The sequence below is a fragment of the Nicotiana tabacum genome, chromosome 11 (genome assembly GCF_000715075.1).
Source record: "Nicotiana tabacum cultivar K326 chromosome 11, ASM71507v2, whole genome shotgun sequence".
Lineage (NCBI taxonomy): Eukaryota > Viridiplantae > Streptophyta > Magnoliopsida > Solanales > Solanaceae > Nicotiana > Nicotiana tabacum.
The window spans coordinates 33,914,566-33,930,183 of record NC_134090.1 but is presented as its reverse complement, the minus strand read 5'-3'; the positions used below and the strand labels follow the sequence as shown (position 1 = coordinate 33,930,183).

The 15,618-nt window shown below is 35.1% G+C and overlaps 1 protein-coding gene across 1 annotated transcript; it reads left to right on the top strand.

Annotated features, from left to right (window-relative positions):
* The first annotated feature begins 287 nt into the window (after nucleotides 1–287).
* LOC107829888 (AP-1 complex subunit sigma-1-like) lies at nucleotides 288–7,247 on the top strand. Its single transcript, XM_016657359.2, has 7 exons — nucleotides 288–452; nucleotides 3,074–3,160; nucleotides 4,152–4,243; nucleotides 4,364–4,472; nucleotides 4,607–4,642; nucleotides 6,684–6,770; nucleotides 6,865–7,247. The coding sequence occupies exons 1-7, from the start codon at nucleotides 450–452 to the stop codon at nucleotides 6,934–6,936; spliced, it is 486 nt and encodes a 161-aa protein (XP_016512845.1). The 5' UTR covers nucleotides 288–449; the 3' UTR covers nucleotides 6,937–7,247.
* Nucleotides 7,248–15,618: the final 8,371 nt, after the last annotated feature.

The following is a 15,618-nucleotide window of genomic DNA, read 5'->3' as shown; positions in this document are numbered from 1 at the left end:
AATATGTTGGATTATTGAGCCCCTGCGTATAAACTTTCAGCATATTATGTTACAACTCCAGCACATTATGCTAGAATTTCATATGTAAAAAATTTGAATTTCAATATATTATGCTGGAATTTTTCTGAATTTTAAGGGTATTTTTGTTCAAATTTTATGTTTATATGAAAAATTGGCTGAATTTAGATTACTTTTGAAATCGTGGCTATTTTTCAATTCTAGTTCTATATCTGGCTATATTTCTGATTTTTCCCCTATTAAACGCCCTTAGTTTTCACTTTTCCCATGAATAAAGACATTATTTAAAAAAAAAAAAAAAAAAAAGCTCTACAAGAAACACAGTATACGAATAATACGAACAGAAGAATAAGCTTGTTCTCTCACACATTCACCTTAGCAGAAGAAGAAGAAGGAAGTGGAGGAGGTGTTTGTTCTTCGGATCACCAATCATGGTATGCCAGATCTTTACTCTTCTCCTTGCTTATTATCAACATAAACCAAAACCCCACCTCTTTTCTCATTTTTTAAATTTTCTTGTGTTTCTCGAGCTTGATCTGGTGAATAATGTTACATTTGATGCTTGATTAAGATATATTGGTCAAAATTTCACATGGAAATTTGGGAATTTTGTGATTTGTTCAACACGGTTTCAAATTTCAGTCCGATTCCGGATCTTGGTGTGGATGTCTTAATGTGTTGGATTTTGTTAGAATATTTCGTAGGTTTTGATTTTTTTCTAGCTTGGGTTCCGTGGATCATATCCAATTTCACTAAATGCGCCAAAAAGAAAGGGGGGGGGGGGGGGTTTCAAACATTTGGTGCATAATTCCAATTAGAATGGTTAATGATAGACGAAAGATCAGATTTTTATGAAGTGTAAGAGAAATTTGGATTACTTGAGGGAATTCTTGAACTCTGATATGAATTACTCGCTTTACTGGGTTCAAAATCTATTATGGTAGTGAATTTTTGAATGCAAATATAGGGTCTAAGCTAAAGCTATTGGGTTTGGATGAACCCATTACCTCTATTCTAAGTCCGCCCCTGCTCTGATAGGTTAAGTGTAATTGGATAGAGAAAGTGATGAGCTTATAGGTTTTACTTTTTAGACTGAGAGATGGAGTATTGAGGCTTCGATGTGTGGAGGTGGGGGTTGGGGAATAATGGTTTGTTCTCTGTTAAATCTTATTATAGAAAGCTTCTGAATAAGGAGTAGTTGGATTTTCTGTATAGTTCGATTTGGATCCCCAAGGCACCGAGAAAGGTTTGCTTCTTTACTTGGTTAGCCGCAAGAGAAGCAATTTTGACGGCTGAGAACTTGAGGAAGAGGAATATTACGTATGTCAGTTGGTGTTTCATGTGTAAGAGTTGGGGGGAAGATGTTGATCACCTCCTCATTCATTCTTCGAATGCATCGAGGTTATAGTGGGAGATATTGAATTGGTTTGGTATATCTTGGATGATGCCAGCAACGGTGAAAGAGGTGATGTTCAGTTGGAACTGTGGTAGAAAAGGAGAAGCACTCAAGCAGGGCGTGGAAACTGGCACCAGTAGCTCTTTTTGTGGGTAGTTTGGAGGAAAGAAATAGGAGAGCTTTTGAGGGTGTAGAGATATCATTTGTTCACTTGAGGAGTAGTCTTTTATCCCTTATTTCTTTTTGGTGTACCCATAAGGTTCCTGCATGTATAGATAATTGGATGTCATTCGTAGAAAACCATCTCTTTTGTAAGTTTTCTACTTTTTGGTATACCTCTTGTATATGGGCAAGTTTTATTTGCCAAACATTAATACTCCCTTCGTTTCAATTTATGTGAACTCATTTGACTGGGCACGGAGTTTAAGAAAAGAGAGAAGACTTTTGATCTTGTGGTGTAAAATGAGGCACATATATTTTGTGTGGCTATAAATCATTGTGTAAAGGTAAACTGTTTCCAAATAAGGAAAGGGGTCATTCTTTTTGGCACGGACTAAAAAGGAAATAGGTTCACATAAATTGAAACGGAGGGAGTAAAATTTATCACTTTATATAAAAAAAATGGAGTGTTGGGGCTTCGAAAATGAAAAGAGTTGAAGCTACGTGCTGTTCATATTTCTGTAAATGGATCTTGGGAATCACTTGATGTTTGAGACATGTAAAAATTTGGGATAAAGCAGAGAGACAATGCTTAGGTGATGAGGATACCTGAAAGGCAACTGTGAATATCCAATATTTATAATCTAAATGCTTTAACCTGTAGCAGTGAGAAGAACCGTGGAGAATTTTGGAGTGTGTGGGTACTGTTTTTAGTCTCCGGCATTTTGTAGTTAACCCGCTTCTAAAAGACAAAAAACAGCAGAAATTATGGAGAAGATGATGAGGAAGAATAGCAGCAGCAATCAAGATTCATTCTTGCAATAGCTGATAAATTCCTTACTTTTTCAACATTTTGATTGACTATGCATCCAACATCATTCAATAATTAATAAATTCTGGAACAGAAAAATCAACATCCAAACACAGAATATGTATGCGACTTCTTGATTGACTGTGTACCTCAACATCATTCAACGGAGTCTATGAATGCTAACATCCATCTGAATCCATAGTCCAGCCGTGTAGTGTTTGAGAAAGCAACTACAAAGATAAATTGGACACTCAAAAAGTAAAGATCATAAGTTAAAAACCAAAGATATCCCACTAACCAAGAAATAGAAGCATATATCACTCTTTTAACTATAGCACGTACTGGTTGGAACCATGCCGCTGACAAAAGCTTGGTATTTAAATGGAGAAGAGGGGGGGGGGGAATTATCCACCGAGTTTCAGACTGTGTGCCACTGGTAGTCGGGGATTCTCTGTTATCAAAGAACAAAAGCTAAGGAAACTACAGACAGAGCTGCATATTGCACGCCATCAAAACGATGGGAGGACTAATTATATTTTGCTGACAAATTTTTGACTTGTTTATGGGAAATATTTTTATTTTATTAACAGCTTCTCTGGATGCAAATGTTATATTTTCTACTACAGAAGTTGGGACTATATGTTTATTTATCCATAGCAGTATAACAAATAACTTTTAATTTCTTCCAGATTCACTTTGTGCTGCTCATTAGCCGGCAGGGAAAAGTGAGGCTAACCAAGTGGTATTCACCATATACACAAAAAGAGAGAACCAAGGTATATTATTCCTGCCTTCTCGAGATAGGATTTGATGAATATCTTTGGGTGTTTATCTGATTTCCTTAAGGAAACTGATTGTATGTGTTCCTCAGTCTGGTGATTTTTTTAGTTGTGATCTTAAATAAGATGTTTCTTTTAAACATGATTTAGGGATGACAATGTGTTGGAGATGCCCACCTCACACTCTTAGCTCACTGTCTCCCCTTATTTCATTGGCCTCTTCCTCTCGGTCACTTGTTTGGATTTATTTTTTATCATTTTTAATATCTTCATTCTTGATAAGTAAATGCCTTTTCCTGCTTCCTCGAGAAAACTATTTCAGAAGCTGGTTTTACTTTTTCTCCCTAAACAAGCTTCAGCCACTCACTGGCAGATTAACTTTTACCTAATTGAAAAAAGCCACTCACTGGCAGATATGAGTCAGAATTCAACTAGTCGATCCTAGTGACCTTAAAGGATTTTCTTGCAAACTAGGGAGAACTAAATTATATGGAAAGAGTAAACTATGAGAAACAAAAAGAATGCTTAAAACCTTTCAATAAAGGATAAATCATGCGATTAAGAGAGGGTACAAAGAGCCCGAATTGGGATGTTCTGAAGGTAGGGGTAAAAATTACGAAGATTTCATACCCGAAAAGTAATAAAGAAATTATAGAAGGTATGATGTAAAGCTTACTGGCATGCTTTTAATCATTATTGTTTTTCAGTACTATCTGTTTTATGTTTCTTTGCTGACAAGATGAATAGTTTGCTCTTGCAATTATTTCAGGTCATTAAATTGTAGTTGAGGGATGTGAATGAATTGTTTTATTTTTGATAAGGTGGAGAAGTGAATAATTATTTCACTTTTTTATTTACACGGGTTTTCATTCCTGCAAACACTCTTCTATTTCTTTCCTGTCCATTCCATGTATAGTACTGAGTATGCAAAAGTTAGTTTCCATTTTTATTAAATACAATGTTACATGTCGATGCAACTTGCTTAAAGGTAATCCGTGAACTAAGTGGTATGATTCTCACTCGAGGACCGAAGCTTTGCAATTTTGTTGAGTGGAGAGGATATAAAGTTGTTTATAAAAGGTAAGGCGATCTAATTTTATTCCCAAGTTACGTCTTATTATTTGCTCTTTAATTAGGTTTTCTCCCTGTTAGAAAAAGTAAATTAATTTCCAACTTTCGTATGGGCTGTCAATTTAACAGATATGCAAGCCTCTATTTCTGTATGTGCATAGACCAAGACGACAATGAGTTGGAGGTCCTGGAAATCATACACCATTATGTTGAGATTCTGGACCGATACTTCGGAAGTGTAAGGCTCTCAAACTTTAAAGCAACTTTTTTTTGATTGAGTTTCTGACTTGCATTTTGATTGAGTAAAGCAACTAGGATAGTATTACTTGTTCTGTTTTATATTTATATTGCTGGCTTTCTTTCCTTTCTCAGGTCTGTGAGCTGGACTTAATCTTCAATTTTCACAAGGTATGTTCATTGAATTTGTTTACGGATCTCTACAATCTGTGCCTTCTCGGTCTCCCTCCTTTGCCTAAATTTTACTGGTTTTCCTTGTGGACATTACGACAATTAAGATGACATTTGTGATCACTTCTTGGGGCTTATATAGAAATATTACTAGCGATATAAAGCTTTCATGATATGGGGTATTATATTAAACAAAAAAGATAATGGTTAAATTTGTAAGATAACCAGAAGCAGAACGTTTTCCCTTTGAGCTTTTAGTAGACTCAAATAAATTTCAGGTTATCATGTGACTCCTCTCTTGCCCTTTGGTAGGGAGCGCTTTATACCCCAAAGTGGGATTTCCCGATCCGAATCCAGATTAGTTGGGCCCCAAAAAGGGTACCGGGCACCTGGTGGGAAAACAAACTCCCATCTTGTCTTCTCTCTCCCTCTTATTACCCGTCTATTTCTTTGCTCTCGGTCTCTGCATTTATGCTTGATGTCAGATGGAGCAAAGGGCACTCAAAACCTCAAATCATCTTTATTTTTCATGCTAAACCGACCCTCATTTTCTTTTTTTTTTTTTAAACTGCAGGTAGATTATCTTTTCCCAACCTTAAAAGTTAGTGCTTTGCTAATCGCTCAGAAGTTGGGTATTTTCTTTTGAGACCGGTAACAAATATGTTAATAAAAGGCACTAAGGCAGTACAAAGCCATATGTACAGGGAAAGATAGATCAAGCTTAATCCACCTTAATTAGAAAAAGTCTGACAATCCAACCGAGGATTCTGTATTATCTACATGACTTTCTTTACACCGAAAATGAGATAAAAGAATACAATTCATCTTTACATTCTGAAAGGAATTGTATCCGTCTTCAAAAACTCTCGAGTTCCTCCCTTTCCATACTGTCCACCATATGCAAGCAGGTATCGGTCTCCACCCTGTCTTCTGTATTTGAGAGCAAAAGATAGGCAGACTTGACAGTGTAGATCCCGTCCTTGCAATTGTTCTGGAGTAGGGTGTCTTCATACTCTTTGAGGCCTTGGAAAACATCCAAAGTGTTAAAGAAATCAGCAATTCTCCCAATTCCCCAACCATTCACCCCTCATTGTATTAGAAATGAAGATCTAAGTTTCGGTATATTAGAAATGAAGATCTATGATTCTTGAAAGTTATATATCTGATGAAGAATCACATTTTGCAGAAAAGAGCAGATCCTCTGTTTAAGTTTAGTTACTAAACCTTCCAGGGTTTGAACACATCTGAATTATGTTGGGTGGGGGGGGGGGATTTGGTAATAGTAACTTTAATCGGTGGATTCTAAATCAAGTAAATAAGATATATTCTCCAAGAATTGTGAATTTAACATGGCACAAAAAAGAAAAAACGTTATATAACAATGAAAAGAAATGATTTTTGTATAATAGACGAAGATACATGTAATATCAAAGAAATTCATTGGGTTCTTTATGAAAATCAATTGTGATTATTACATACCTTTTCTGGGGGGGAAAAATAGAAATCTATTGTGATGTGATTATCTAAGACTCGAAACTCTATCTTTTTGGAATAACTAAATCTAAGAAAGAGCTATGTATCCGAAGGCTAGCAATGTAAATCTTTCTCCTTTGCCTATTCTTTGGTATTAATAGCTTTTCAAATGATGATAGCTGTGTAATTGCTGCACCACAGCTTCTGATTTGGTCTTGGTACAATCAGGGGCTGTTGTACTTGCTTGCTAAATTGATCTATTTGGGGAAGTAGAACATTGATCTAGTTAAACTTGCTTAATGCTTTCAATCTATTTGGGGAAGTAGATTCTTATTGCTTGCTAAATTGATAAAGAACCTTTTCGTTGTCTTCTCTTCTGTCATGTATTTATACACTAATAAAGGTTACTACTTGCTAGCAATGAATTATGTGCTGATTGAACTTGAGAATAGGGTGTAAACAGTAGAAACTACTTGGCTCTATCATTCTGTCTATAATGCATTTTCGTATTAAACAACTTTAGATGGTATAGCTTAAATATTTCTAAACCACGTGAATGATTTGGCAGGCATACTATATATTGGATGAACTTGTGATTGCTGGTGAACTCCAAGAATCAAGCAAGAAAACTGTTGCACGTCTAATTGCTGCACAGGTATTGTTCATTACACACTTGATGATGCATTTGCAGGGTAATGATACGATATACTTTACTGATCTTCAAACTGAATCCTATCAACAACTTGCAGGATTCTTTGGTCGAGGCTGCCAAAGAAGAGGCAAGTTCTATTAGTAACATCATTGCACAGGCCACAAAATGAAAGAACGAGGGCATTACTGTTTTTATGATTCTCATTCATTGCTGTAATCAGATCTTGTTATGACATTGTTTCTCTTTTCAATCCATGTTGCGTCATGCTTCTTATTGAAATTTCTAGTTATTAAAAGGGGAGAATTTCTTTTGTAGTGGTGATTTTTCCTTTGAACAAAGGATGTCTGCAGTGATGTACTTTCTTACCTAGAAACTGCTGTATTCATTCTCGTCCAGTTAGTTGATAAATAGCCTTTACCCTTTTCAAGCTTTTCATATTGTGGGAAAGTTTTCTCGAAAGATGTTAACTGAACTAGCAAATATGTAATCCTGTCGATTCTTTCGTTTTCCTTTTAATTATTTTTTTTAATACATTCGATTTTCTTCTTCAGTTTGTTTCATTGCTTAAGGTAGTCCAGCTTTTCTTGTTCAAGGATCTTGTTTGGTTAAAATGGAAGTTATGATTTTACCAGAGGCTGGGGCTCTACAAGTTTCTGGAAATCAAATGTTTTATGCAGCTTATTGTAGAGAAAGTCAGTCCTGAAGAATTAACCCAAATAAACCGCAACTCAACCATTTAAACTAAAAATAGCTAGCAGATAATATATGTATAATTCATTTATGATATGTGTATGACCATGCATAATATGTGATATAATCTATGTATATCGGCTAGAAAAAGTAAATAATGAATTTGGTCAGTTATTTGTGTAAAGATTACTCTTCGACCACTTGTTTCCTCCTACGTTAGTTAGATTTTTAAATATTAGCATTAAAAATTGACTCAAGCTCCACTGTTACCTTTCTGGAAAAAACGAAGGACTCAAGCTTTAAAGTCTAGATTATGACCAAAACTCGCCCAATGTAAGTTGTAAAATTAATTATAGCTATGTCGAAGCCCAAGCTTGTGACAAATGCGTGCTTTTATTTCTTAATAAATTTTACTTGACCTAAATAAAACATATGGAGTGCAAAATCAGGGTTGTTTCCCCGTTGTGAACACCATTCAATGCTATTGTTATTTATTTCACTTGGGATAGAGTTGATAAAACTCAGAATTGGATTCCCCACCAGAGAAAAGAAGAAAATTGAAAAAGAAGGAAAAACCCATAAAACCAGAGGCGGAGCCAGTATTTCAAGCTTATGAGTTCAGGAGTCTAATCCTTTTAAGTTACTAGGTTTTAAAATAATTCGTACATATTCAATAAACTTTTTAAGATAAATACATGATTTGAATCAAAGCTACTGAATTTGACCGAACCCGCAGTCAGCATTCTGGCTCCGCCCCTGCATAAAACTAAAGTAAAACAGGAAGATTGCCAGTAAAATGATAAGCTCAGTAGTAAATGCACGATATAATCTTTCCATCATTACAATATATATATATATATATATATATATGTTCATTATTTTTTGGAGCGGCTAAAAATATATATTGTTTCTAGTTTAATTGGATTATTATTTATTAGACTGAAAATAAAAATGAAAAAATGTGCAGTAAGAAAATACTACCGGCAATTTATATTTTTTGGCAAGATTTTTATGTAAGTTAGTGAAAGTTTTATGATTTTTGCGTGAGAAAATAAAGTTATATGCCTTTGGTGGGAAAAAATTATATTTGTATGACCATTTGTAATAAACTAAAGAGATTACAGTACAAACTATTTCAAAAAAAGAATAAGGCGTAATCGCAAGAGTGTATATAAGGGCTCGTTTGATACAAGGGATAAGAGATACTTAATCTCGGGATTAAATTTGAGATAAGTTTTATCCCACGTTTGATTGGAATAAAATCATGGTATAACTAATTTTGGGATTAGTTATCGCGGATTGTAGTGTTTTTTATCCCCATGGGAGGGTGAGATAACTAATCTCGGGACAATTAATCATGAGATAACTTGTTTCCCAACCAAAAGACCTCTAAGGGCTCGTTTGGTACTAGGAATAAGGGATAATTAATCCCGGGATTAAATTTGAAATAAGTTTATCCTATATTTAGTTGGGATAAAATTACGGTATAACTAATCCCGGGATTAGTTATTCTGGGATTGTAGTGATTTTTTATCCTTATGAAAAAGTGAAATAACTAATCCCCGAATAACTAATACCAGAATAATTAATCCTGGAATAACTTGTTTCAACCAAGCGACCATAAGGGTGCAAATTGTAAAGAACTATGTCCGCAAGCAAATCGGAGCTCTTAGAAAAATAGGATACTTATATCATGTCGATCCTACAAATAATAACAAAATCAGTTTTACCATTCTTAGGATTCCAAATTTGGATCCAAATAGGATTACGTAATCATCAAATAATATAAATGCTTATCTAACTGCTGTCTTCCATCCACCTCTCTTCCAACTTCTTTTGTCTTTCTTCTTTTTTCGTACTTTCTAGGGTTTTGTTCAGGATTTCAATACAACTGTAGCAATCTTATTTTTTTCTTATTTCATCACAAAATCAAGAGATGGAAGATGATCAAAGGAAAGGACATAGGGCTTGTTATTATGCATCAATGTTCGTATGGAGAATATTAATGGCACTTTTGAGTGGAACATTCTCAGCAATGTTTTTGAGATTTTTGATAAAAATGTTTGTGAATTTGCATTCAGGGAATCATATTAAAGGCTCAGATATAGTATACATAATGTTAGCTCTATTATTTGCCTTAATTCTAATACCCCTAACTCTTTTCTTTGTATCATTAGGGTTTCTTGAATTGAAAAATATGTTTCGAGCATTTAGGGTTTCGTCTACAACTGAAGAGATTAATTTTACAACATTATCTGAAGCACGGGCTGAAGAACAGTGGCGGAGTGTTACTGACCAAGTCTGAATTTTATCGACAAGTTACAGTTGTTTCATGTAACAAACACTTTTTTTTAATTCTTTTTCTTGAATATTATTGTTGTAATATAATCATAGAGATGGATTAATTTTTGGTAGAAAAAAACAGATATGATTGGATTTGCTCAAAAAGCATGTGATTTTTCTTGGTTAATTTTCTATTTTATGTTTCCAGTTGTTGCTTATCGAATTACAATTTTTTTTCTTGACATTTTGTCATGGTTCGCCTTGAAAAAAAACAGAAATCTGATATTTTGTTAGAATTTTAGTGACATTTAATTTTCCATCAGGAAGATGTGAATTACTAGTTTGTTGGTTGTGATGTTTCCCCAAGGAATTAGGTCAGAGGATTCTGTTTAATTTCCTAGATTTACTCCAATCTTCACAGTTAAAAGAAGAAAAAATACTCGACCCAAATTACTTCCTTAGATTTGGCAAGATTATATTTCGACGGATTTTGTTGATAAGCTACCAATACAATGAAAGGAGATGATGATGCAGTGGTGGTGGACTCATGTGCCGGCCAGAGGGTAAGGCCGGAGAAGCGTTAGCTTTAGGTAGGGTGTCAATCCATATTTAAAAATCGACCCGTACCGTATCAAATCGATTTTAGATTTCTTTTAATAAAACAGTAGGTTTTTATGTAAATTTATAATTGTACCAATAATTAGGGTAGACTTTTTATTTTATGAAAATAAACAAAAAAATACCGAATCGTACCGAATAAATTTATATATTAAGTTTAAAAATAATTATGCATTAAATTTTTTCTTGGGCCTTGAAATTATGAAAACGGTTACATGCCAACAAGTAATTAAACTCAAAATCTTAATTTCCAACCTATTATACTACTTCTGTTGAAACTAAATTATTTTCAGCATATTCCGAGACACAAGGTATTTTAGCGTTTATAAGCAGCAAATTACAATGTATTGAATACGTTGCCTTTCATATGATTTGAATTTATCTTTTTGAATATTTAATCTTCTATAGACTTTATTCTTTGGTCCCAACTTAGTTAATATCTTTTTACTCGTGTGCTTTATATTTTCTTTGTCTTTGCGTAGTTTCTTTTACGCTGTTGTGTGAGCACCTAATTTTTGCCCTGCATGAAAATAACTCCAAAAAATATACCAAAAATAATTTTTAAGGGATTTAGAAGTTTTTCTTTATTTAGTTGCATTTCATGCATTTTTAATATTTTAAAATCATTGAAAAATCATAAAAAAAGTTGTCAATTTTAATTTCATGTCATCTTAGGTTCAATTTGCATTTAGGAATTAATTACATTGAGTTAATTGCATTATTAAGAAAAAAATCACAAAAATGATTATTTTTACATATTTAGCTTTTAGTCTTTAGAAATTAGTGTTTTTATTTAGTTTTAAGTTAATTAGTTACTTTAATATATAAATAATTTTAATTTTTACAAATTAGATTGATTTAGGATTAATTTAGGATTTTATTAGATTTTAAAATCAAAGAAGAAGGAAGAAAATATGAAAGGAAAAGGGGCTTATTTTTGAATTAAAATCGAATTCGGCTAGCTTCAATTGGCCTAATACCATACTAATACCCACATGGCTCAAACTCTATCTTCATTAAAACCTAACCCTTCTCTCATTTTCTAACCTAATCATCAGATTCCACACACATGAAAGACCCTCCCCAAAAAACAGAGAGCAATGGCGCCTCTCTCTCTCTCTCAAAGCAACAAGACCGGATCCCCTCCCCATTTTTCAACCCTAGCGCCACCACCTTAACCCTTCCCTCTCCATTTCTCACTTTACACACAAAAGAATCGGACAGATTCTCCCTAAAGATGAACCCTAAAATCCGTCTTTCATTCCTCCCTAAACTCCAAGAGACACCCCTCCCTCTTTCCTCCCTAAACTCCAAGAGACACCCCTCCCTCTTTCTCGCTCATCTCTGTATTTTCGAAGAAGAATAGGAGATATTTTCAAAAAAGGGGGCAAAGAAAGAAACAAGGCAAAAAGAAAGCAATTCGAAAAGGGATCAATGGGAAATACAAATAGTTTCTATACCGTTTCTGGGTTTGAAAAGCCGAATTAATTTGCAAATTGCTATTGCCAGCGACTGTTGCGTAGCTGAGCTCCATCGTTACTATTTTTCAGCCTCTATTTGGCTTTTCCTTATTGCTTGGCTTGCTTAAGAGGTAAACTCAAAAGAACCCCTTTGTATTTAGTTATATTTAGTGATGAATGAATCTCTGTTTCTTATTTGAAGTCATGTTTTGAACTTCTTTTTTGTGCAATTAGAAGAAAACTGAAGTTTCTTCAAGCTATATATTTTGATGATCGGTTGCTTCGAGATATAATTTAACAGTTGGTTTAGTGTATTTTTATCTCTCCTTTTAGTCTCATTAGCATGTTTTGATTCCTGGTTGAGAATATTCTGTATGGTCCTGTGACAGTGTGTGTGTAGTGTGCTTAATTTTGTAAATATTGTTAGTGCTTCTTGATCTTGCGGATGTTGTGACGAAGGTTTGACACCAGCTGTCACACCTCCTTCTTACACACCCGAGGGGGTACAAGGGAGTTTTTTCAATTTAAGTGACATTATTCGAAATGGGATTATTTATCTGATTTTCAGAGTCACCACTTGGAATATTTTAATTGGTGTCACAAGTCACCGGTTTATTTTAAATCCCAAATCAAGGAAATTTCGACTTTCCTTTTGAAGTCTGCGAACCAGATATTTTGAGTAAGGAATTCTATTAACCCGAGGGAAGATGTTAGGCACCTCCGGATTTCGTGGTTCTAGCACGGTCGTTTAAACTATCATAATTAGCCTATTATCTGATTTTTAATACATGTTTGAACCTATGATGTCATTTTAAACTTATTAACCGTTTTTGATTATTTTTAAAAAAATTTAACGTCGTTTAAAATATGTCTTTGGATTGCACCACATGAAATGCACCCGCAATCCGGAACACATTTTATTCACCGTTGTTAAGATTTGGATTTGGGTAACATGAAATGCACACCCGAGTTTAGGAAGGTAATATTATTAAAATAATGCGCCTAAAGCAACTACCCGTTTTTAACTTTGCGAGGGCCATGGAGATTTGCTAAATGGCACGCCTCGAGTTCTAAGGATTTTTTAAAATAATTAAATGAGGGCCACACATTTGTGATTTTGTTTGGCGCGGCGCACTTCAATTCCATTTTAAAAGGATATTCTAACTAAATTCGGAGGGCCATAACTATTTGTTTTATCTAATATGGCTCTCCTCAAATCTAACTAATGGGCTTAATTAACACTGAATGTAGTCCAAAGTTCCATTTAAAGCAATTAAAATGGCCTACATGAGAGAAAGTTTATCCAATCACGCCAAAAGGCTTGAGCCAATACCAGGGGACTGATAGCCCAATAAAAGGAGCGGCCCAAATTTCGTTCAAAAATGACTTTCAGGATTGGGCTTCATAATTGAACCTAAGTTTGGAACCCTGCAGTTGAGAAATGAAGTTTCAGGATCGAATCCTTGAGACACCCCAAATTATACTGATTTAATCATGAAAGATCCAATCGTTAATGAAGCATGCCACTGATTTTAAAACACAAGACATGATCCCGCTTTTACAACTAAATAACATGTAACTTTAAATTCTTGACAACTAAATAACATGCAACTTTAATCTCCAGAACTACGATAGAAGAAAATATCAACAACTTCTGAGAATTGGCACTCAACAGTGACTAATTCAAACCGTCTGTCAGGCTTAAACACATTCACACAATACTCATTTATACATTAGGAATTGGAAAATCGCTGAAACAGAACATTAACTACATAATCACACTTACTACCAATACAGACTACATATTAGCTTCCCTTTAATGCTAATATTTTAGATCTATTGGCAAGTACTAATTAAGCAAAATAGCGTCATTCCAGCTCACAACACCTTCAAATAGACTGCCCTCTAACTCATCTAAAGCCACACAAGTCGAGGATTCTTCTAATACAATTGAATCTTCCCAAACAAAAGTTCCATAGTCCCAATTTAATTACAACCATATGAATCAATCTCATCAGATAACAGTACCAGAACTCACGACATTTCAAATGACCAAAGTACAACAACAATAGTGAAGAAAATGTAAATAAAGTAACACCAAATTTATTGCCATGCTTTTAGTTTTTATTTCCATCTTCATTAAAGCATTTACATCAAGTAAAGCTTGAGATAATGTACCTGGAGAGCAAAATAAAAGAGAGGTAAGAAGATCAACAGTGAGCAGTAGCAAGAACAGGGGTCAGCAGTAGAGGCAACCAAGAAACACCAGATTTAAACTAAGAACTGAAGGGCAACAATCAACCAAGAACTTGACCAAAACCTCAAACCAAGCTCTTAAAACCTCCAAACTCGAATCATTTCAACCAAAATGGATCAGAAACTACTTCAGGAATTAGAAATTGAAAGGACCTCAGGAAGAATTCAATGAAACCGTAAACAAAATCAGTCGTCTGTATTTTTGGACCTTTTTCTCTCCTCCATCCTTCAAAAAACAATCTCCCTTGAGCTTTCCTTAGATATGCCTTTATAGACAAGCTACCAGGGCAGCTGAAATAGGCTAAGTTTTGCATTTTAGCCCTTTGTGAATTTTTATTTTTGATATCTAGTCCCTAAATTACTGACTTGCTTGCCCAGCAAGTCTGTTTTTTCAGCTTCTAGGAAGCTTCTTCAGGTGGTTACTCATAGATTCCCTATGTAAATTAACCAAAATAGCCCTTAGTTACCCTATTTTTACCCCCTGGACCAAACAGGTATGGGTTATGAATCCAAACGGGCTCAATGGTTCATTAAACATGGGCTCAGGTTCGAGCCAAACCAAACTCTCTTGGAATGGGGTCTAGACTGGCCTCAGAGCCTAAGTAACAAGGCTGACCCAAAACCAAATCAAAGCACGTGAAAGGGAAACACTTAAGTAACTTCAGAAAACTAAGAAACAAACAAATTGACTAATTAATGGTCACAAACAGGCGGGGAACTAATTGATCTATTAAGCTAGATGACCAAAACAAAATGTAAATCAAAGGTTCAAACATGCAATAAATAGAACTAGACGAACCAAAGAAATCAGAAAACAAATTTAAAAAGGAAAACAATCACCAAGAAGAGGGGTTCTAGATCCAAGACCTTAAACCAGGCTCACTTGGGATGACCTCCGACCAAAGAGAGAATAGAAACAGGGGTGATACATAAATAATTTCAAAAGCAAAAAGGAAAGGGACTCACCAGCTAGACTTGAAATTGAAATTGATGCTCTGAATTAACCCAAAATAGTGGCAAACGTTTGTTCTTGGAGAAGAACAAATAGGTGTCATTATTTCGTGTCAAAGTAGGCTTGAACAAACCAGAACAACCATAAAAGTGACTTTGCATGCGCAAGTTCTGGTTTGAACTCCTAAGGCTTGAACCTCTGATTCAAAATTTGAGGAGTTCTGGGCACATTTGAGGGAAAACAAACGGGGGTTTGGAGTGAGGGAACCTTGAAGGTTCTCTGGTGTTAGTTTGGGGTTGAACAGAGGTGGCGCCGCAACCGGAGAAAACAAGGGTGGCACTAGGGTTTCTCCTTTAAACCAAGATTCGAGACGTTCCAGGGAGTTTTAAGGGAAGGTGATTGGAGACTTGGGGTTGGGTGGCGGAGAGGATTCAGGGGTGTATTTTTTATGGTGATTTGTGGTGGCGCCACCACTGGTGGCGGATGGAAATAAGGGCGGCTTTAGGGTTTTGTTAGGCTGGGGTGAGAGAGATGAGAGACGAAGGGGTAGGGGGTGAGCGTTTGGACAGTTATATATGGTATAAGGCTCAGT